Here is a 23629-nt window from a genome sequence, read left to right on the forward strand (position 1 = left end):
GCCTTTCAAATTTAGGGTTTTTAAAAAAACGTTTTAGAATTTTAAGTCGATTTTATTCTTTCACTTAAAAAACATTCCAAGTTGTAATTTAAAAATCCAGGTGAAAGTGCTCAATGGAAGAAAGACCTCTATACCCTAATTAAGATGGCCAGAAGTTATAACAAAAGAATATTTAGAGTCAAAAAGAGCTCTGCTTTGAATCAGTGTCTGTGACCAGATCTCTGAGCTTCTCTTTCCCCAGATCTAAGTGGAAACAAGAACAGCTACCACACAAAGCTCTTGAGAAGAGAACACAGATAAAAGAAACTAGTACAATGCCTGGCACATACTAAGTGTTAGCTTTCTATGGAGTGCTAAGTTGGTTTAACTTTCAATCAGGGATCCAAATCATGTTAAACAGAGAAGGAAATCAGATGCTCAGCAAATTAGCAAATTGGCTTTATAACATGAATTGTCACTAAGTAGGATGTTGAGAAAACCATGATGTGTATTAGCATGACAGGTAAGAGGCTCTTCCTACTGAAGGTTAGTCCCCAACATAACCAATTTTCAAGAAGTCGTGGCATCAGTGTCACTCAGAGTCACTGACATAAGAGGTACACCGGTACCAAGATACCTAAGAAAGCCTCTAACAACTCCAGTTCAACTATCCATAGAGGGATCCATTTGTTCGGCTGTTCGCAGAAGCCTGTAATCAGCATCTTGACTGGGTGGACCAATGGGTGTAGCTCCATCCAAATTTAAATTAGAAATAATTAACATGTAAAGGAAATCTGTCAAAAATGTAATGAGAGATTAAATCTGAGAAGAGAAAAAGAGAAAAAAAAAAGCATTTTGGTTGATTGGCAGAGGCTCCTACAGGCAGCTTGTGAGCCCATTAATGACTTGGCCTGCATCCTGGGTGTTTACTGATTCACAGCTTGTTTAACTTCATGTATATTCCCAACCATTCCCCAAAGTGTGATATACCTCATCTACTATACAGTGGTTTAATTGCACTACAAATGAGTTTACGCAACCAATTAGAACTCCAAATACTGCTAAGATATATGCCCACATTTTATCAACATGGTGCTTCACAGATAATCTTATTCCAGAATTCCACTGCCAATAAAATCTAGCAGTATTCAAACCCATAAATCAAAGTCCAGTCTTCTCCCTAAGAAATCTTCAGAGGTGCTCCAAAACTAAAAAGAATGAAAAACAAATAAACAAATAAAACCCACAGAGAAGAGCATGCTGAAACAATTTCTTAGGTAGAAAAGTTTCAACAAGGTCTTTGAAGGAAATAAAATATCACAAAAATAAAACATCAGAGAGCATTTATAAGCCCCATCAGGAAATATGCCATTTGACATAATCCTGAAAGCAAATCAGTGAAGCATAGGAAGGACTCAAAAATATTTAAGTTCTTCACTAAGTTAATGGTGTGGAAAATATCAGAGGTAAAAAAAAAAAAATTGTAAGGAGAAAGATCCCTTGTGGCACCACAAGAATGACTTTTATCTCATCTGTTCATATCTGTGAAAAATGGCAATAAATGTCTAAGAGATCGTTTATTGCTCTCCTTATACAGATGGAATTGAGATTAATACTTAATTAAACTAGAATTCTCGGGCTGTCTAAAATGGACCAGAACATTGTTTGTGTATTAATTGCCCTTTCAAACTATTTATTAGTAGCTCAGAGGATCATGTCACTATTGACCCTTTGCCATGAAAAGGGAAATCATGTGTCTACAAAAATGGATTGAGGAAGGGGCACCACGAACGTGATCAGAGTATAGCACAGAGTTCAACTGAAAAACAATCCTGATGTAATATAAAGACTAAAAGAAATGTACTGCTCTTAATTTTCAACAAGTCTTCCTATTTTAATACTTCTCTATGAGGCTGACTGCTAGTCAGGCAGGAAGTACTGGCTAATTCTCAAGAACTAATGCTATATATGAATTTATACATATTCATATATGTATAATGTTTTTATCCAGATGCTAATATATATTCAGATACGCACATATATTCCGATATATATATATAGTTATATAGAGAGATATATAGATATACATCTACATATATGTAGAGAGATATACAGATGTATACCTATATATCTATAGATATATATCCAGATGTATGTTTTATATATACATATATCTATATGAACCAAGAGTCAGTCACTTCTGAACCCAAAAGGGCAGAAAAAAGGAGGAAGAAGCAGGCATATATAAACATTTTCCTTTACTTTATACATTTTTACTTTTAAAATCTTTCTCTCCTATCCTCTAAAATAACTCCTAGGCCACTTGATATGTTTTCTGACAAAGTATCCAGTGAAAACTGATTGTGGCTGTACATTACACCCATCAATGAAGGAGCAGTGATCTGGAAACTAAAGTCCCTAAACAACATCTATTTGGCATAAGATAAATGTGAAGAATATATTACTCTAATGTGTTAAAATACAATAGAGAGTTTTCTTGAATTACTCACCCATAGGCTCCATTGCTAATCAATTTAATCGTTTCAAAATCACTTTCCCGAGGTTTTCTTCGAAGTTTCAGGGAAGTATTAGAGCTCTTGGAAACAAAATATGGACGTTAAAAAGTAGTTGAGAATTCAAGAAAATGATTTTAATAGCAAAATAAGTAATACTTGAATTACATGCTGTGTTGGTTAATATGTTGAAGGGGCGTATTCTAGCAAAAGAACCTGGGAGACAGCATTAAAGATCAATTCTCCAGAGCAGTGCTGATAAACCACTCCTCACGACGGTGTCTAAGTTACACTTAAGTGAACCTACACTTCCAGGAGATGAAGGCACCAGGTTTTTGAAAATTCCTGATTTTAATTTACCTCTGTTAACTATGTAGGTTAGCCTTACCCTTGACTTTTAAAGTTTTGAGATTTAAGTCCAGAATGCTCAACCTTCTTTCTGATTCAGTCAGCCAGAAAAGAATGGGCTAAGGTAGGTACATGGGCCAGTAGGTACAGTGGCTTCTCTGTCCCTGACCAGAGCACATCTATTTCATTCCCGTGGTAAACTTTCTTGTTTGGAAAAGGTAGTCAGCAACGAATGGGACACCACCCAAGCATAGAATACCTACCTTTCTTTACTTCCATACCATAAGGTTTACCATGATTTAGATATCAATTTTCCAAAAGAGAGCTATTTAAAAACTTTAATTCAAAGGACAAGAACAAATAAAGTGCTTCAAAAGTTTTTTCTCGCACCTCATGTATTTTTAGCATTGAGAGGGTGTTACCATCCTCTTTGTCCCTTCTGCAGAACCCAGAATTCCCTTCCTATAAATTGGAAGACACTCCATGACTCTAAGTTATGTCCCATCCTCCTCCATTCAGTGTTGTCATTTGCTGATTCTGTCACACTCTCATCTTTGGGAGACTTGGGTACCCAGCTTCCCACCTTCCTTTCTGCTCGCATTCTTTCACCATTCGGGTGGCCCCAGTGTCTGCACAGATGACTCATTCAACACCCTGGCCTCTGGGCTACCTGACCACCTCAACTCAAACAACTAGCTCTTTCCTCTAGTCTCCCCTGGCCTTTGGCCATGCGACCTGGACTAGCCATCACCTGTCACCATCTCATATTGGAAAATATAATTCAAGACTGGGACCAACTTGTCTTGGTAACTCTTCCCTACCTGAAAGTGGTCTCATTTATGTCAGTGCATGACTCCTAAGTCATTCAGACCTCCACCTAAAACTCCCCCTCCAAGTGCCAAAGAATACCACACCTTATACATAGTTGCTAGTTTGATGGCTCTTCTTGGATGTCTCAAAGGAACATCACTCTCAACACACTCAAAATTATAACAGTTATAATAAAATGAACAAAACCAGCATTTATTTAGCATTTACTATATGGTGCTATCCTATTTTACACAAACTATCGCATTTAATTTTTTACATCCATTCTACAGATGAAGAAACTGAGGCATGGAGAGATCCCACAATTATTAAGAGTTGGAGCAGGTTTCAAATCTAGGCAATCTGACTCCAGAGCCTGGGTTCTTAGATCCCAGGATACCCAGTTGCCCCTCTTTCCTGTCTGCCTTCAACCTGCTCTATCCTGAATCCGTTTCTAGTGTTCATAATTAAGGAGAATGAGAGCAGCATCCAGAACCTCTCATCTGTGTCACTGTAGCAGCCTCTTAACTGGCTTCCTCAGGGTCACCCTGCCTGTTCCTCTTAGCCCATCTTCTTTCTACATTGTAATCAGTGTGATTTTTTTTCAGGCTATAAATCAGACTGTGTCATCTCCCTGTCCACCCCCTTTTGCCCTACATTCCCATACATTTCCTCCAAATGCAATAGCTTCCCACTATTCTTTGAAAGAAAAAAATTGACGAAGATGAACTAGGACCTCTGTGTCCAGTTTACCAAGCTCTCCAATCTCTACTGTCCTCCTTGCTCTTAGTCCTCAGATGGACTCTGCTCCGTTGTGTCACAGTCTTTGCCCACGATGTTCCCTTGACCTGGATATTCCCGCTGCCCCTTCTCATCCTAGTAACATCTCACATCTTGGCTCAAGTGTCATTTCTTTGGGAGATCTTTTTGGACTGGCAAGACTAAGGTAAATCTCTTCATGTTATTTTCCAGTTGCACATGGTCATTTTTCTTTACAGATCTTTTCAAATTTATTATTTAAAAATTTTTGCATGATTTATTTTTATTTTATCATCTCCCAGTAATGGAAGCATCATTTCACTGGAAGCAAAGATACTTTCTCTTTGAAGGGAGGGGCTAAAATTGTATGCCTGGTCCCTTATACATAGAAACACAATAAACATTTGTTGAACAAATAAAGTAATTAACAGCCCAAATCTCCAGCTGCCATAAACAGAAAAACCAATAACATATTTTATCAAGAAAGATACTTACACTCACTGATTCATCTGTTTCTGGTGTTTCCGCTGTCCCACTATCATAGTTTCCCAACTGAGCCATTTCTAAGTTAAAAAAAAAAAAAGCAAAATTTAAGAAAAACAGGGCAATGGCAATTAGACAAAAGCACCATACCAAAATAATGGGAAAAAAAAATTATTCTATGCTCCAATGAGCCCATGGGAAAATCTTAAATTCGAAATGGCATTCGGAAATTGTTTATCACACATCCTTCCCTGAAATCTCACTGCATTTGAACACCTAGACACAGGTACTTTAGAGCTGGGCCTCTGCTCCAGCTAGCAGGTTTCACTGGCTGACACGATCACCTCAGCGTGGAAGTGATTTGGGGGTCAATGACTGTGCCTGTAATCAGATATCCAAGACAGGCAAATCTTCCCAGGCTCTGACAGGCATCGGAGACCACCAACTGCAGCTCAGATGATTCTGAAGTTTTAGTGAACATCACTTCTTTCATTCCTTCACAGCCACTGAGATATAACCCACCTAGTACACTAAGAGTTTGCAGTTTGTCAGAAAAGAAGCAATAATAGTGGTTAAGAGAGGTTTGGGGATGAAATGACTTGGGTTACCACCACTATCAGCACTTACTAGTGACCTTTCAACCTCGGCTCTTACCCTGTAAAATGGCAACACTTTTGTTGATCTCTTAGAGCTTTTTATGAATATTATATATGACAATGCATGTAAAGCTCTTAGCATGTTGACTAGCAAGTGCTAACTGAATGTTGACCATTATTTAATATTACTGATTACATCGTGTAGTCAATCCTGGGCTGGATGCCACATGCTCAACACCAGCTTAAGTATAATCTTGGTGGTCTAGTTAAAGAGACAAGGGCATCTAATTCCTCAGCCTACACTGGTATGCATCCTTGAAGACTCAAATCTAATTCATTTTACTGTTAAGGCTGATTTTTATTATTATTATTATTTTATTATTATTATTTGTATTAGAAAACGAACATAAAAGAATTTTCTCCAAAATGTTGATAGAGGTTATCGCTGAGTGGTACAATCATAGGTAATTTGCATTTTCTAGTATTTCAAACTTGAATTTGTATAATAAAAAGGTTTTTTTTAGTTATATATTTTTATATGCATCTAAAATTATTTCTTAGGCTCTTATTCGTGTATTCATGTTCTTATAAATACAATCATCCTTTTTAGGGGACAGATTACACATAAAAGATATGAAGCAAAGCAACATTGGAGTGTTGTCTTTGGATAAAAATAAACTCCAGATTCTAAAATAACTGGACACTGACACTCACCTTCCCAGTTTACCTGCAGGGAAAATTCAAGAATAAAAATGAGCTGAGTACAAAGTGTATGCTTTCCTGGTGTCACTCAAATGCTGTCAACATCCTATGAGACCAGCACTTTAGATTTATGAACTAGGAGGTGAATTAAAATGTATCAGTTGGAGGAGATTTCAAGGAAAGGAGTGATTTTAATATTGTTTAAATAAAATAGTAACAGCAGCTAACATTTATTAAGCATTACTACATCTTGGGTACAGAGATAAATCGATGTAACCCTGGAAACAATGCTATGAATAGGTACTACTGTCACCCCATTTTTACAGAAAGAATATTAAGGCACAAAGAAGTCCATACATCCAGAGCGTGGTCAAGGGCACACAGCCTGCAGTGCTGGCCACAAGGGCACAGTCCTGGGCCATCCCACTTCAGATCCTCACTCCTTACCTGCAAAGGTCAGGCTTTAGGATTGTTAGTGTAGATGTAAACAAGAAGAGGAGGCAAATGTAGATCAGAGTTTGTAATAATCATATTTTAAGTGATAACAAATAGGTTAAAAACTATCCTCAGATTTGAATCAAGAAAATTAAGTGTCGGGTTAAAAACACAACTCCTAGTTATCAATTTGTATTACTAACCTTGAAACTTGTCAAAGATCACTATTAAATTTTTTAAAGACTCTGTGAAGAATGTACATAAATGGGCCTCAGATTATTCACCTACCAAAGTTCAGCCTACAGTGTGATATTTACTACCAGGTAAGAAAACTGTGAAGAGCTCACTCAGTCTACAATTCAAGAGCTGACACTACCTTAACTATGCAGCGTGAAAAGTCACTGTAATATACCTTGACAACTTCCCGGACTCCAATTATTTTTATGAAAAAACAAATTAAAAAACGGTTCTGTTTTAAATAGAATTTCTGCTAAATAACTATTATCTGAGAAATACATATTATTTATAAGCCATGGGTAGTAATGGAATGGAACCAAGAGTCAGCTTTTGAAGCAGAAACCTAAGGCATCATTTTGTAATGCCTGAAGAGATTTTTAAAACTCATCTAAATACCATTAAACATCTGCCCTTTTTATTTCATTGATTTAAACCATTTCTGAAGACTCATGATTCAAAAAGGTAAAGATGGTAATTTGAAAGCCATGGGGGAAAATCTCTCCCCAGGGAACTTTTCAGAAAAGCAGCCACCAATCTCTGATAAGTGCTGAATCTGTTGTGGTATTGCTTTCGGTACAGTATAAATTTATCTAGCATTATCTCCCAGTAATGCATGCATCATTTCCCTGGAAGCAAAGATCCGATGGCCGTAAGCGCAAACAAAGCAGGGGGAAATAGGAGAGCAGGGGAGAGAGCAGCAGGGTCTCTGGCTTTAGATGGAAAAATGTCTGTGCCAACAGTTATCATCATTACAAACGGTTTGGCAAAACAAACACTGTAAATTCAATTTAATGAACCAGAGAGACAACTCTGAATGAAGGAGTCTAGGATTATTTTTGAGTCTTTTTAGGCAGTATATGTAACCTAAATGTTTTACATGACAATCCCAAACAACAATGAACACAAAAAGATTGGGGTGGGAGGGCAGTGGCTTCTCAATATTAAATTTAAAAACAAATAATTAACAGAGTGCTTCCTCTTCTTTGTATTTAATAGCATTAGACCTTTATTTTTTTCATTTGAATCAACCATAAATCCTTTATATAAGCTTAAGAAACTTTTTCCCCCTTCTATATTACTATTATTCTGAAGTTTTTGGGACAAGTAAACAAAAATATATCAACCAATTGTGCACTTGATTTAAAGTAACCTATTATCAGTTACCTTACTCTCAAATTACTTTAAATTTAAATGTCATTTTAAAATAAATTATAATTAATTTCTTTAGCAGCGGTTTCAAAATTAAAAGTACCTTTGAGAAGAACCCAACTAAACTTTGCAAGTAGAAAAACTACTCAGAAGATTGAAATCTAAACCCTTCTGGGATATTCTGGCACTGTTAAGAATGGCTGATGGGCTGCTAAGATTTCAAAGTGGTCCCCATACTCTAGGTAAACACAAAGTGGGTCATGCTCATATGCTTCTCAGGACTCAACTTGTCGCTATTTCCTTCAAATCGCAATTGACCCCTCAATTTGGACTTTTCAGTAGACAGAGACGAAATATGGGGGAAATAAAAAAATAAAGATTTGTCACTAAGTTCTTCTATGAGGTCACAGTGCATAAACAAGTGAAAGGTTAGCCCATCCAAGGTTCTCACCTTCCAAAGGATCCTTATTGAGCCCCAGCTGGCTAATGATGTACCTGGGAATATCAGTTTTAATACCCTGTCCTTCTTTTGCATGGCCCTCTGCTGCTTCCAATAGGTAGTAAAATTCTTCAGGATCAAATTCCTAGAAGACAAACACAGATGATACTTGGATCCAAAACTGTCTAAGGTTTTATTATGTAAGTCCTATTCACAATAAAATTGCTGGATATATATGGTTGTAGGTTATTTACGATGAAAGGAGGCAAGTGGCTTTAAAAAGTATATAATTCTTACTTCATATTTGAAGCCTATTCATTTTCTAAGGCAATACATTAATGTACTTGGTAACCCAAACAAAATGACCATTTCCAATTTCTTTGTAATGCAACTGAGCAGGTATTACCCTCTACTTCAGGTATCTATCTCACTGAAAATAAACAGGTTTGAATTTTTAATTGTGCCTTTTTAGCAAAGTTGGAAAACCTGGGATTCTTATCCTGAAGATTCAGTTTCTCTCTCTACACAAATAGCCACACACAAAAGGCATAATGTTAGAATACATTTTCACCAAGGTTTCATAGGAAACTCCCTTAGTATGGAGGTATCCAAAAATATTAGAAAGAAAAGGCTCAAAATTATTATTTTATCAGTACACTCTAAAATTAATGTGAAGACAAAGAGAAACATAAAATTAGTTCTTCCAATTACTTCTTTTTAAAAATTCAGTAGCTCATTTATACCACGTATTTTACTTTCTTGATGTCTGTTGCTTCTAGCATGTAGTAAAAATCTTTATATCACATCACTCTAGATGAATGCTGTGGATTTATGTGTTATAAACAATAATGCTTACAGATTTAAAACACAGTTGCTATTTTATGTTATATTTCCTGGATTTTTTTTCTCTCATGATTTTTCCTATTTTTATTAATGCCCCAAATAGGCAACTTTGGAATCTCAAGATTTCACCTGACAATTACTCAAATGTTTCTAAAGGCCATAAAATAAATAAATAAATAAAAATTGCTGCAAATAGAGTTAAGCCAAACAAATGTGCACACTAGGTGCCCTTTTATATAAAAGGTACAATGACCGGGGAAGCCTGGAACTGCAAGCACAAGACTGTTGGTTGGGGAATACATCCCCTAAAACTCCGATTTCATCTGAGCTTTAAGCAGTGCTGAAAGCAGCAGCATTTTCAAATCTACTAAGTTTATATGTTTGTATCTTCAAAGGTGATGCTTTTACTTTATCTATTCTGATTAGAAGTGATTACTGTAAAAGAAATCATTCCCTCTTTTAAGGCAAGATTTCTGAGTCTATCTGTTGCTGTCCAGAGAAACACATTTTACTGTTAACTGGCATTTCTCTCGAAATTAAACAAGTACTGGAAGTACACACATATAGTGCGTAATTCAAAAGGTACACTAGGAGAATAAAAAGTCTTCCTTTTACCTGTATTCACCAGTCACACAGTTCTCCTCCCAGAGACACTAACTGCCAAATGGTGCTTTTGATTCTGTGGTTTTAAGGGTCTTGGCCTTTGATGGAAAGCCCTACTCCACCATATCCCTACCTGTCTCCTCAAGATTTCCCCTGTACCACGTCTCACTGTGCACTGGTATGTATTTATGGGGCTGTGAACATTTCACCATTATAAAAAGCTGTGAATGTTAATTAAAATAAGGGCAAAAGCATAGCAATGGAACCATATATGTACACGTTTGTGTATGTAAAATTTTGAAAAGCTGTATTGTACATAGTGTTAAAAATACTTTAATGGCTAGTACAACTTAAAAGTGAATGTTAATACTATGTTAGGCCCTTTTAAATATTATTCTTATGTTCAAAGCTTCATATTTGTTCACAGTGTTGAATGAAATCTCAATCAAAATTACATAAAAAAACCCAGAAATTTTAAAACAGGGAAATGATCACTAACTAAAAAATATATAATTGATAAAATAAACTGATCTCTAAAAGTCTCGTTTCTTCAGGTCTGGATGAGGCCCTATTGCAATCCCCCAAATGGTCTGCTGACTAGCACTTATCTCTAGCATGCCACATTTTAAAAACAAATAATAATTATAACCACAGGTTATCATATATAATCTCTCTCTCTGCATCTTGGCAACACCAAAAATGTGAGGCTCAGCAAGTGTTTTAAATCAGCTGTAACACAGTAATTACACTGAGATAAGGTAAAGCACATATTTCATAATCATCTGTTAAGTTTGGTCAGAATATGCTATGACTATCACTTAATACAGCACAAGTCCTAGAATTCTTACTTAAAACCAGAAAACAAAAATCACATACCCATGTCGTCATAAACATTCTTAGTTGTAGTTCTTGTTGACTCTTTTATTTAGCTCTGGTCTTTGAAATCAAATGAAATTGGAGCTTTCTGATGGCCAAGGGTTTCCCACAGTTAACAATTAATAATGGAGTCACATCTAGGGGCAACTTACCAGGCACTCTAATAACCGAGCAGGGCGGGCAATAACAATTAGGATCTTTCGGACTAGTTGTTTAATAAATGCCAATTCTCCACTTTCCGAACGATCATGAGCCTACGAAAAAGCAATGAAAAGAATGATGAAACAGAGTTGCTCCATTAAATGAAAAAGAAAATCGGCAAAGCATGCTAATTAGATAATTGCAAATATTCTAACATTAAGTGATTTAGAAAATACTTTTAAAAGATTGATGAGTGGACATTATCTCTACATAAATGGACACTATTAAATGTCTATATCTACCAAATAGCTCTATTAGCTCAATTTTAATTGCAAACTTTGATTTATTCTCTGTGTTAAAAATAAAATGTTAGGACTCCTAATGTGAGCCACAAATGAAGGAGACACCAACAGTTTATGACACATTAAGAACATGGTACAAGTAGAGTGGGTAGCTGCTAAAGAAACTGGATTTTCCAGATGTAAGATCCTTAATGTATGAAACAGCTAACAGAGTAAAGGACTGCTTTAGTTATCCTGGGCACTTAACATATGCATGAAATATAGTTTACATATACAACACATTTAACCTATAAATTAGTTATTTCATTACATATAAAAAGTGTGCATAACTTATTTCAAATGTTAGGTGAATAATGTTTATACTTAGATACATTCATATGATTCCATTTTACGTGTTGAATAAATAATACCTAGGTATTAAACTCAATAAAATTTAACTGACTTAAAATTTTTTTTAATTTTATTTTCATGCTGCCTACATGTGAAATCAAAGCACAACAAATATTCTGAGAACAAAACTCAGTTCACTCAGAGTCGTTTTAATTTTCAATGATACTGTCTTGAAGAAATGAGGTAAATTTGTATCAAAGCAGATATAAAAGCAGTTTTAAAAGTTTAAATATAAACTTCTATGCATGCTCACTTTTAGGCTTTCTTAATTTTTAAATGATTATAATTTACTTTCCTCTAAGGATTACAAAAAGTCAAAGTGATGTTGGTGCAATAGAATATAATTTCACAGACATAGTAATAAACATTTAAATTATAGTAATAAACATTTAAAATCATTCTTGAAGGTATTTTATTCTGTCAAGGACCAGAACCTCTCATGAAAAGAACTGGCAGGCCAGATCTACAAAAATGATTATATTTAGCAGTAATATGACTACTGAATTTAAGCCACCAAATGAAAGGCAACTCTCTAAAAATTAGGTATAAAAACTATATACCAGCAGAAGCAAAGCAAAACAGCTAACATTTAAAAGAAAAAGACATAGAAAAATGACCATTGGTGAATAATTTTTGAATAGAATATATTCAAAGCAAACCAACTAGTAACTATAACTATAGGTTCTATTAATCCATTAGAATGCTAGGATGTACATAAGAAAAAAATATATATATATATGTATATAAGGAAATATATATATAAAATATTTAAACCATCTAAGCTTTCTTCCCAATTGGATTTGCAACAAAACAGATTTTGAAACTTACAATGAATGCCAAGAAATAAGGTTATATGTATTTTTTATAGTTTATCATTAATCAAAACTAAATAGATGAAGCAAACTTAAAGATGAAGCAAAAAAAAAAAACTCCACCTAAATTTTTGATTGAAAATTTGGTATAGATACTGAATTTTCTTCTACTATAATAATAATTACTGCTTTATAAATTCAGAAATGTAAAGAAAATCTAAAAAGCCTGAACATGTTTTGGTGGTTTCTTCAAAGGGAAACAACTCTATATCTTAAAAAATTAAAAAATAGTTTAGATTATATAAATTCCATTTTAAAAACCGTAAAAATAATCAGTTCATTTCGACTTCTTACTTTTAAGAATTATCAGCTATAACTAAGGCCAGAACATATAATGGGTTATAGTAACTCAAAAATATTTTACCTACTAACATTATTGGGGTGGGAGTGCTTTATTAAAACAACACCAAATAAAACCACACACACAGCATGAGAAGAATAATAGTTTCTTGGCTGCCAACAAGCTTCGGCATTCATGGAAACCTTGTGTTTATATTGTAAGTGTCGGCTACTATGAAAAATACTGAGACCTAGATTTGAGGGGTAGCTTATAGCTTCCTACATATTTTATTTTCTTTGGTTAAATCCACCTAAGTGGAAAAAAAGGAATGGAGACAAAAAAGCATTCATGTGGGATTGACCTGGACATCGGGACTTTAAAAGGCATCAGTTAAATTAAGCTGTCCAGACCTCAGAGAGACCTTGCCTGGGCATGGAAAAGACTGTAATGGGAAAAGTGACTGGAAGACAGGCCAGGCACATGCACTGAGTCACAGCTGGGAACTGACAGCATTGCATCATGGGACAGGCAGAGTGGGTTCCCACAATTTGGGTGCATCAGAAAGGGGAACGTTCCCCTGCAACCCGATTGCAACCGAAGGGCCCGATTGCAACCGAAGGGCCACAATCCCAAGACGGTTTTGCTCCAAACTCTGGAAGGATATTGTAAACATGACTCTGCCCTTTATGTCTCAGGTATACATGCTTCTCTGCCTCAAAGAGAAATTTCTCTACAAATCAACAATTCTTTATCCAATACATGGTCTATTCAGATGATTATTTGAAATCTTAACATTTTTTTTAATTGCCATGTAACAATCTGCCGAGTCTATCATACAGAAACAAAATTAAGTGAGAGATTTCAATGTGAGTAGCTTTGGATATTGATTGTGCCCTTTTCAAGGAATGCCTATGAAGGAATGAAAAACACAGGATTGAATTGGTAATTACGGTAATATCCTGGGACAGAACTGTGTGATTAAGGAAAGAATATCTTACATGGGCTGACTATAGGGCTCCTCTCTCATCTGCCTCTTCTGTTTCAAAATGCACTATTTAACAAATATAATTTTCAAGATGTTCTCATAAAAAGTAATATGTGTAGTGTTTCCTGTATTTTTCAGAAGCTGATTTAATTAAAAGGAACAGCAGAATTAGATTACTTGATGACAAATCATAACAGATCAAATATTTTGGCATGTACACATACACATATTGCTCTTCCAACCCTGCCTACCTCCCAGTTACTGAGGAGCCAAAAAAATATCAGACACTGAGTGAGGCACCAGGGAATTAGAGATGATTAGGAGTGAGGATCTGGATGATGCTCATGAAGTAAGGCCCCAAAACAGATCATTACAATGCACAGAGATAGAGTGTATAACCACAGGACACGGTATGGTTTTTACTTGTAGGGCAGAATGAAGTCACTGAAGGATGCTAGTTAGATGTTCTTGCTGCTGCACAGAAGTATGAATGTGAGGGATTAGGAATGAAAGGAGGGCAGAACAGTGAAGATGGTGGCCTGAGCTACGTAGTGGTTATAGAATAAAAGGGAAGAGCCAAACTTATATCAGGGAGTTTAGTGAAAGGGAGTCTGAAGCCATTTATCCAACATATATTTATTGGGTCCTTCTATGTGTCATACCTATTTTAGGTGAACTTAGACAATATCCCTGCTCACACAGACATTATATTTTAATGTAGTGCTACTCAAACTGTGGCCCAAAGACTGGTACCAGTCCATGAACTATTATCAGACTGTGATGAGATAAGCACAATATTGAGAGGAAGCATTTAACAACTCTTACAACAATTCTACATTGCTGGAACACTCAAATGCATGATGATTTTCCTGTATATTAATTTCATTTTAATTTATAGGAGAATTGGTCCATATCAAATTGGAAATTAACAACGAAAAACAAAAACAATGTGTGTTCATCCCCAAGGAGAGTCTGAGAAACACTACCTCAGTGAACTGCAATAGGTTGAAATGTGAGAAATGGGAATAGAGTATAGAAAACAGTTGGGAGGCTTGGATGGGAAAGGGAAGAAAAACTGTGGCTGCTAGACAGAGAGGGACCTTCTCATCTCGCCACAGTGGAATTTGGTAGGGACAAGGACAGATGAATTTCTAGGAAACTAGGATGCTAATATTTTCCTTCAGTTCCATGCAATTATTTACATATTCATGCTTAGAGAAAACCACCTTCAATTATGTTTACATCAGCATAATTTATTCTCCATGAGATACAGAAATACAATATATCCAAATGTATAGGCTAAATAGGTTTTACTTGTAGGCTGTAGCTGATCAATTTCAGTTAGAATAGCAATATTATGCACTAATTCCATTCTGCCATACACACTTCCTTCCTGCCCTGGGTATTATCAGGAGCTACGTATCCAAGTGTTAGACCTACACACGCCTGTGTTTATCTGTCATTTGGGAAATTGGATATTTTGTTATAAGAATAATCAACGTTAATGAAAATATAAGTTGCCATTTACTACCCAATACCACATGCAGGTTAATTAATAGGACACAGGTCTGGAAGAAGCCAGCAATTTTCCATTTAGCTTTTCCAGATATTAGAACTAGATAGCATCATCAAATAATACACATACACCCAGGCAATTTATAACTTTATGGCTAAGAGGGGGAAAATCACTGCTTCAAAATCCTTCACAATCCACTTATCCTAGAGCCATAGATTATTGGGTCCCAAGGTTCCTGTAAAGGTTATTACATTAACTTTCTATTACTATAAATGATGACCAGAATCAATTTACAGCAAGTAGAAATCAGGTTTTTTTTCCTTCTTCTTCTTTGCTTCCGTGGAATATGAATGAACTCCATCTCACGGTTAAGACTTGTTAAGCAAATGCTCTCATAAAATTTTTCTCTTTTTCAGGGGAAAAGCAAAACAAATTAGAAAACTTTACATGGTATATGGTTCTTACCTCCTGTAGCAACTTATCTAATTTGTGCTGTAATTCAAGGAAGTATCGTGAGGTAATGAGACCCTGGTGGGATTTATCCAAGCAATCTCGAGCAAGTTCAATAATCTGATGGTGAGTGAAACTCAGCACTCCATCTGCTAGGGGAAGAACGTGGTCAGGAGAGTAGCTGGTGATAATATCCTTTAGACGTTCTTCCATCTGAGCTGTAGCCTATTTAGAGAAGACACACACACAGATGTAATACAAGGAAACATACAAGTGGACAATTCAATCATCATATTTATCTTGCATTTTCAGAGACCTCCACAAGTTATTAAATAGAATTCTAGAAATTAAATTTAAAAGCAGCCTCATTTCTGTATACGATAATGGTGATATATGTCATTATATATTCATCAAAACCCACAGAATGTTCGGCACCAAGAATGAACCCTAATATAAATTATGGACTTTGTGTGATTATGATGTGTCAGCACAGGTTCATCAATTGTAACAAATGGACTACTCTAATGGGGGTGTTGATGGGAGAAGCTGTGCGTGTGTGGGGTCAGGGGATTTTGGGGAACTCTACTCAATTTTGCTATGAACCTAAAACGGCTCTAAAAAAAATAAAGTCTATTTGACAAAAAAAAAAAAAAAAAAAAGAATATCACACCAGGTGGAAGAAAGACTTGTGGTATGTAAGGGAAACTGAATATCCTTGGGTGATAATTACTTTTTTAATGCCCTATCACATGTAAAATGGGTCATGTAATTAGCTTCTTCGAATTACTCAATATCTGTCAAATGTTATGCTTTCATTTCAGATCTTGGGGATCTTTCAGATAGATCATCAAAAATATCAATTAGTTCTGTTTATCTATTCAAAAATCAAGACTGTTGCAGGAGTTCCACAAGACAGGCAAAGAGTTTGTTCTCTTGGCTATATGTACCACGAAAAAGCATCTTATATCATGTTGATCCTTTTCTCAAAAAGCTACATCATGTGCAAAGGGATTCCCTTGGTAACATAAATCTAAAATTTCCTTTCCAACTTTTATTTTCTTCTCTGTGATGCCCTAGTATTGCCTACTCAATACTCCTTGCTTACATTAATCACACAATCAAGAAGATTCCCTCTGCCTGACTCATGCTACCCTCTAAAATCTTAACCAGTATTAACTAGCATAGTCAGGACCTGCTTCCCTGGTGAAGAGGTGACATCTGATAAATAGCTGAAACGGCTTTAATCAATGCCATCAATGTTGGGTTCATTACAAATAATAAGTACTCTACTCCTGATTTATAAAGCCAAAGATTTCCTTTTCTTCTCTTGCCTAGAGCTACAAAGGTGTGTGTGGCGGGGGGGGGGGGGGGGGGGGGGCGCGGTGGTTGAGGGGAAAACAGGAACCAGATGGAGAGACTGCCTTCTGCCACATGTGTAGGAACACTTTGGTGGAAAAGCCATAAAAACGAGGTGACAGAGACTATCAGACAGAGGCGCCTTGCAGCCGGGGCACCTGTTGACAATCCTTCACAAGGTCCTCTCTGGCTCAAATTCCTTTTGCCAGGCTAATGGGGGAACACTGCAACTGCACCTTCCCTTCCAAATTAATGGGGTTAGACATATAACTGCTAAAGAGGTAGCTAGTCACAGAAAATTTAAAAAATAGGTTGAAAAAGAAGAAACGACAAAGACTTTCATGACAGACCAGTCTACAGGTGAGGAAGAAAAACTCTCTCTGCTCGACAATGAGCAGGCCCAAGATTTGGGCAGAGGAGCACAGGGTCTAGGGGCCGTTCAAAGCAGACTCTCCCAGGAGCACCTCGCCAGGCCCATCTACCAATTGGTGGTTGGTACATAAAACCAGCAGTATTCGCTTCAGAGTCAGTTCAGCACACAAAGAGTGTGGCTAGTTCTCAGTAGTTTTAAAAAATGTTTACTGATTTTAGCTTTCCAAGAAGGCTATGGTGCTGTTTTATGCATGTCATTACTAGATTGGACCATTACTTCCCTTAAAACCACCTTAGAGACGCTAAACCTATGTTGCCTGTTCGTTTCGATGCGAAGCATCTTCAATTCAACTCATTACCTTTGGGAACCTTTCTTTGTAGACATGGTTCATCATAATTATTTCATGGTCACAGCAGGCGGGAGAACGTCCAGGGCTGCAAGCAAAGCAAATTACCCTTTTAAACTTGCCACAGCATGAAATGAAAATAAGCCTCTTATTTATAAACAATTGGTTGCATCGAAAGTACTATGAAACCTTTGTAAAAAAAAAAAAAAAGTATATTAGGTAATAAACTACAAAATCAGTCATTAGAACACAGATACATACCCACAAATATACAGACACCCTCAAGAGGATTTAAAAAGAAAGCTCAAGAAGTAGAATACCACAAATTAATTATAGCTACACTATATAACCAGTTTAAAAAACACTCTTAAATTGAGATTATATTCTGTACGTAGTAGCAGGCACTTGTGTACCGGTTCTGGAAACCAATTAATAAACTGCAACATAAAAGAAAACAGGATAGCTACAGAAACAACACCAAGGACATGTCGAAGTGTACAATTTCACACTTTTTTTCATACACCTGCGCTCTGCCACATCCCACTGAAGAGATTTAGGAGGCTTCCATGGCACAGGTGTCACCACTGAAATCCATTTTCTAGACTAGCAAATATTTATTTGAGGTGCTGAGGTAGGCATTGTGTACAATGTGAAACAGAGGCATACAACTGTTGTGAGTCTTTATTTCAGGAGTAGGTTCATGTTCTTTCCTAGTGGTATATATAGCTGTGCACCTTCAGTGTATTTATACTCTTGGGAGGAGATAGTTCACTCTAGATATCCTACGATCTCTTTTGAGATATGGAATAAAAGACCAATTTTACAAATTCATTTAATAGCATTGTATTTTACCACACAGGTGCCCATTAGGTGGTAAAATACAATGCTATTAAATGAATTTGTAAAATCGGTCTTTTATTCCATATCTCAAAATAATTGAACACATCCCACAATTACTATGTGTGGCTACATTTACTACCAGTTTATGATATTAAATAAGAAAGGTACAAAGGGAAAACCCTTCTCAGTAAACTTTAATATACAACTGAACACCTGACAAACTGTTTTATAATGAAACTTTAATACGTCAAAGTATACCAATTCTACAGCATCAAGCTCTCATACACTTGCGGACCCGGAGATAGACTGCCCTGATTCCCTGCAGAGAAGGACCTGTTATCTCAGGTCCTCACCCGAAGCCTCATCCGTCCTAGGATGCTATGTCCAATGCCCGAAGCGGGGATATAAAGGAAGGCCATTTGGCCTGGAAGAGCAACTCCGTTGGGCCATGTCACCCCACAGAGTGCTCCATGGAGTCAGCTGAAGCTTTTGGGCCTATATTGCCTCTAGACATCCCCCTCTGCCTAATCCTGCTTCTTCCTCTCTCTTCCACAGGGGTTGATATCGAGCACTCCCTAATAAACACCCTCATCTCTGTTTTAGAATCTGCTTCCTTAAAAACTAAACTGTGATATATATTATTTTTTTTTTAAACAAGGTCAATATAAAACTTGACCTACTCACTGTCAAATGAACTACATTTGACAACCACAAAACTCCAGGGACACGAACTTCTAATACTCTGTTCATAATCCTGGAGAAAGTAAGACTTACAATGGGAAGAAAGAATGGAAGATCTGGGTGAACTTTTAAATCAAAATTCCACATCCATGTGAATCTGAATGTGCTGTCCTTCCTTTTCAGCCAAGGTTCTTCCTCTTAAAGTATTAGCTGCTCTTGCACCATAATTAGATTGTCTTAAAATTTCCAATGGCTAGAAGGTTTTATAGGTGGTCCCTTTGGTCCATCGTGATTACTGCTACTACGGCAATTAGCAAATCGTGAGAATTTAAAAGAAAAATAATAAGATGCCTTTCAATGGTAATTAACAATATCATGTACAGATGGAAAAAATATACTATATTTATAGTAGTTCATAAATCAATTAACACATATATGAATTAGAGGACCAAAAAGTCTTCCCTTGAAATGGTCAAACAGAGATAATCCAATAAAGTAACATTTTTTCAATCAGGTCTACACACCTCAGACTTCGGGAACGGGGGCGCATGGGCGTGTTCCTGCATCTGTTCTCTGTGGCGATGCTTTCAGTGGTACAAAAATGTTTCGATAAGAAGTGTAATTCATCTGGTGTTGGTTGGTATGGTAACTGATGCAACTTCTCCTGGGAGGAACAGGATGACTAAAACGAACCAAAGTGAAGTTATATGACTACCTCAAAAATTTCCTTTCAAATGAATATGATATCAAATCACTAAAACTTGATATACCACCACTTTATATTGTTTCATTTTCATGCTATAATTACAGTAACTAGTGCCTATACAATAGCTCCTTGATACTTTCTCTGAGAGGTCAAAATGGCTTCTATATTTCATCTCATTTATCTATAAGACAATTTCCCTAAAGACAGTTTCTTCTCTGAAGAAAAGCCAGGCTCTGAAAATGAATAGGGCACAGCCAAAGCCAAAGCAAGAAAGTGACAATCGGAGTGAGATTTTGGGTGCATTAAAAGTCATATTAGTTCTCAAATGAGTATGGTACACTTCTACTGCTGCTCACAATCAAACACTGTGCCTTTTAGGTAAGTAACGTAAAATGAATTGTATGATATATGACCATAAATAAGATCATGAGATCTCACTTTATAGAGCATGCTTCGATGCAATTACCATCAATATGTGCCCTGGGTAAAAAGGGGAATGGAAAAAGATAGTTTTCTCTAAATGCCATTATTTTAAAAACTGAAATTCTTTTCTTTTTTCTTTGGCTAAAACTATTGTTATTTCTTAATAGCTTCAGTGGTGGTGAGTTTTTAATTCCTTAAGTATAAGTTTGCTTTATGAAAATTTTCATTCAATATTTGGAGCCAGGTAAGCTAAAAAAGGTGAATAGCTAAATAACGCTGCTTTTATTTATCAATCTTAGAAATGTAACTATAAAGCAGAGACTTGTTTTTGTTTTTATTGGGCTGTGAACTCTGTAAGCATTTCTAACAAAAGAGATGGAGAAAATTTTGAGTAATGGAAACATGGTTAAAACAAGCATACATTGAACGATAGCATTCAATTGAAAATTCAGTTATAGTAGGCTTTTTTAATTTTACAAAAGTCATTAGGTTAAGAGCACACTTCATAAACACTGAGCACTGCAATGCAGTAACACTAGAAATTAATGACTAGAGCTCAACAATATCCTTATACCTTGAAATTATAAAACACCTTACCAAGTATATACTGAGACAAAGAGATTTTTATAATGTAATGAGAATATTTTATAAACCATAAAAATGAGAACACTACTCGAAAGACTTATGAGATAAATCAAAAACTATTCAGAAAGTAAAGGCACAGCCTTAAATATTTTCTATGGAAAAAGAAATAAAACACATAAACGAAGTCAACTCAAGAAATCAGAAAAAGAATAAAATCAATGTAAGCAGGAGAAAAGCAGCAGTGATAAAAGCAAAAATAAGAAAATTGGCAAACAGAAAAACAGAATTAAGAATCTGATAACTATGGGAGGTGGACACACACTGCAAAATATATATATATATATATGACTTAGTGTTGAATTGTACACTTGAAACTTATTGGATTTTGTTAACCAATGTCACCATAAAAAAAAAAAGAATTTGTACATATGTCTCAAAGGTAAATAAATGTTCATGATTCTGTATCTAAGATTTCAAAACCCACACACACAGAAGTTTATTCACATGTTTATAGTAATCCCTTTTGGTGGCAAAGCATCAACTGAACTGATGGGAAGCTATTTACACGATGTATTTAATCCACTTAGTATGAATGTTGATTCACATTGCTGTAGAAATATTAATATATTTGATTATGAGTTGCTGGTCCAATCGCTGCTGGGCTGCTATGTACAGTACAGGGATCATATTACCTTTCTAAAATGTGAAAATTGATTCCAAAACACACCAGGCTCAAGAGTTTCACATAAGGTATTATGGAGCTGTACTTGCGTGAGAATGATACCAAGAGACTTCGAGAGGGTGGTCCCCTCTGTGGAGGAGAGAGAGGAGAAAGGGAGGGTTTGGGTGGGAGGGGGTTGAGTGGTATATTTAACATTTTATTTATTAAACAAAATAAAAATTTACTTAAAAAAATAGTTGCAGCAAATGTAATAAAACGTTAACATGTGTTAACTCTAAGAGGAAAATACTATGGTTATACCATATATATAGCCACATAACTGAACTTCATAAGGAATGTGCCCTGTGCTTACCTATGGGGAATATGTAAATCTGAATGATGCAGTGGTGTGAGTAAGTATTGTAACCTTTACAGCATTAAAGAAGCATGGAGGCAAGGAGCTTCTCTGGGGACAGGGCCTTTCTTTAAGCTCAGTTGGAACAAGCAAGGTGTAAATGAGAACAGGGTGACACCAGGATGAGTCCACAGCACTGGGAACAACGGTAGGCCAGCAAAATGTCCCGGGGATTCAAAAGGTACCGAAAAGTGAGTTGATATTGAACAATAAAGAAATGCAAAGTTTAGTTTAAGCATCAGGGACTCAAAGGAGAACTTGCAAAGCCAGTGAAGAGAGCTTTGAGGACAAGAGAGGGTGCAGGTGCTGCCTCAAGACCTCATGCCCTTATTGAAAAGATACTTGCACTGTTCAAAATATCTTTGGAATACCACTTTTATAAGAGTTTCAAGAATTAGTTTGGGAGTTTCTTAATAAACTGAGTCTCATTATTTTATATATCTAGCATGTTCTTTAAGTGTGGTACCCATGAGTCTCATCACCCAACTAGTCTGCGTATGACTTTTGACTATATCATAAGCCAAATCCACTTTCAAAGAGTGAAGATTTACACAGAAACTGTGCTGATAGTTTTCAAGGCAATTAGAAGAATTCCCCAAAATGATCTGAATAATCACATCATTCAAATAAGCATTTAATCTCTTAAGGTAACCACTTTGCAAAGCACAGTATTCATATGCATGCTAAACTTCTGCTTGTTATTTATTTAAAGTAATATTTTATAGTCATATCTCATATTTATAGGTATTATATTCTTATTTCCATTCTTTCTCTCAGCATAAAATAATTTATCTGGTAATTTATCTCCATATAAGGGGGGATGTCTTCCAACTGCTGCAATTCCAACATTTCTTATTTTAAAATTAAAAATTATTATCTGAATATTATCTTGGAAAAGTCCCACAAATTAATTTTAGCTGCAAAATTTGAAGTTAAAGGAAGTTGCAAGACTAAATATTCTCTGGAAGGACTGAGTAACTTCATATGATCAAATCTTTCCAATTTCAGAATATAGCATTTTTAACACTTGCCAATTTTGCAGTTTCTATAATATCCAAACGATACAGACATAATGGTTATATCTCAGCATAAGTTCTGGGATTCAGCTAATAACACAGTTATCTATAAAATTTAAGCTATATTTTCAGAGAATCTCTTTTATTTGTATATATTCAAATTTTTTATTTAAAAAATAACTAAAGTGCATTTCTGATGGGCTAAATGACTAACAGTTAACCCAGAAAATGAGAACCTAAGAGTAACTGAGATTAGATTTAGAAGAGAAAGAATGCAGCTACTATGCAGTTTTGCACAACTTTTGCTCTAATATTTAGAAGACAAGGACACAAAGAAACTGAAGGAAATAAAAAGTAGCTTTTCAAACTTTCACTCATCATTCTTATCAACAACCAATAGGGAGAAAAGATAGCTGAACTTTTGTCCAACAGCACCTACACTCCACAAATTTAACAGGTCCTTATTATGTCTTTTTGCAAACAAGTTCTTTTGAAGGTTCAAATTTAATTTTGAGGGACAAA

General features: G+C 35.8%; 1 protein-coding gene across 1 annotated transcript in view; it reads right to left on the reverse strand.

The window, feature by feature from the left end:
* Positions 1-23629, reverse strand: part of MAST4 (microtubule associated serine/threonine kinase family member 4) — a 158413-nt gene that overhangs the window by 44499 nt on the left and 90285 nt on the right. Inside the window, 7 exon segments of the mRNA XM_011371060.2 lie at positions 2490-2575; positions 4902-4969; positions 8460-8592; positions 10922-11023; positions 15721-15930; positions 17793-17868; positions 19826-19983. Of these exon segments, the coding sequence (XP_011369362.1) occupies positions 2490-2575; positions 4902-4969; positions 8460-8592; positions 10922-11023; positions 15721-15930; positions 17793-17868; positions 19826-19983 (833 nt within the window).

The sequence above is a fragment of the Pteropus vampyrus genome, unplaced genomic scaffold, assembly GCF_000151845.1.
Source record: "Pteropus vampyrus isolate Shadow unplaced genomic scaffold, Pvam_2.0 Scaffold182, whole genome shotgun sequence".
NCBI lineage: Eukaryota > Metazoa > Chordata > Mammalia > Chiroptera > Pteropodidae > Pteropus > Pteropus vampyrus.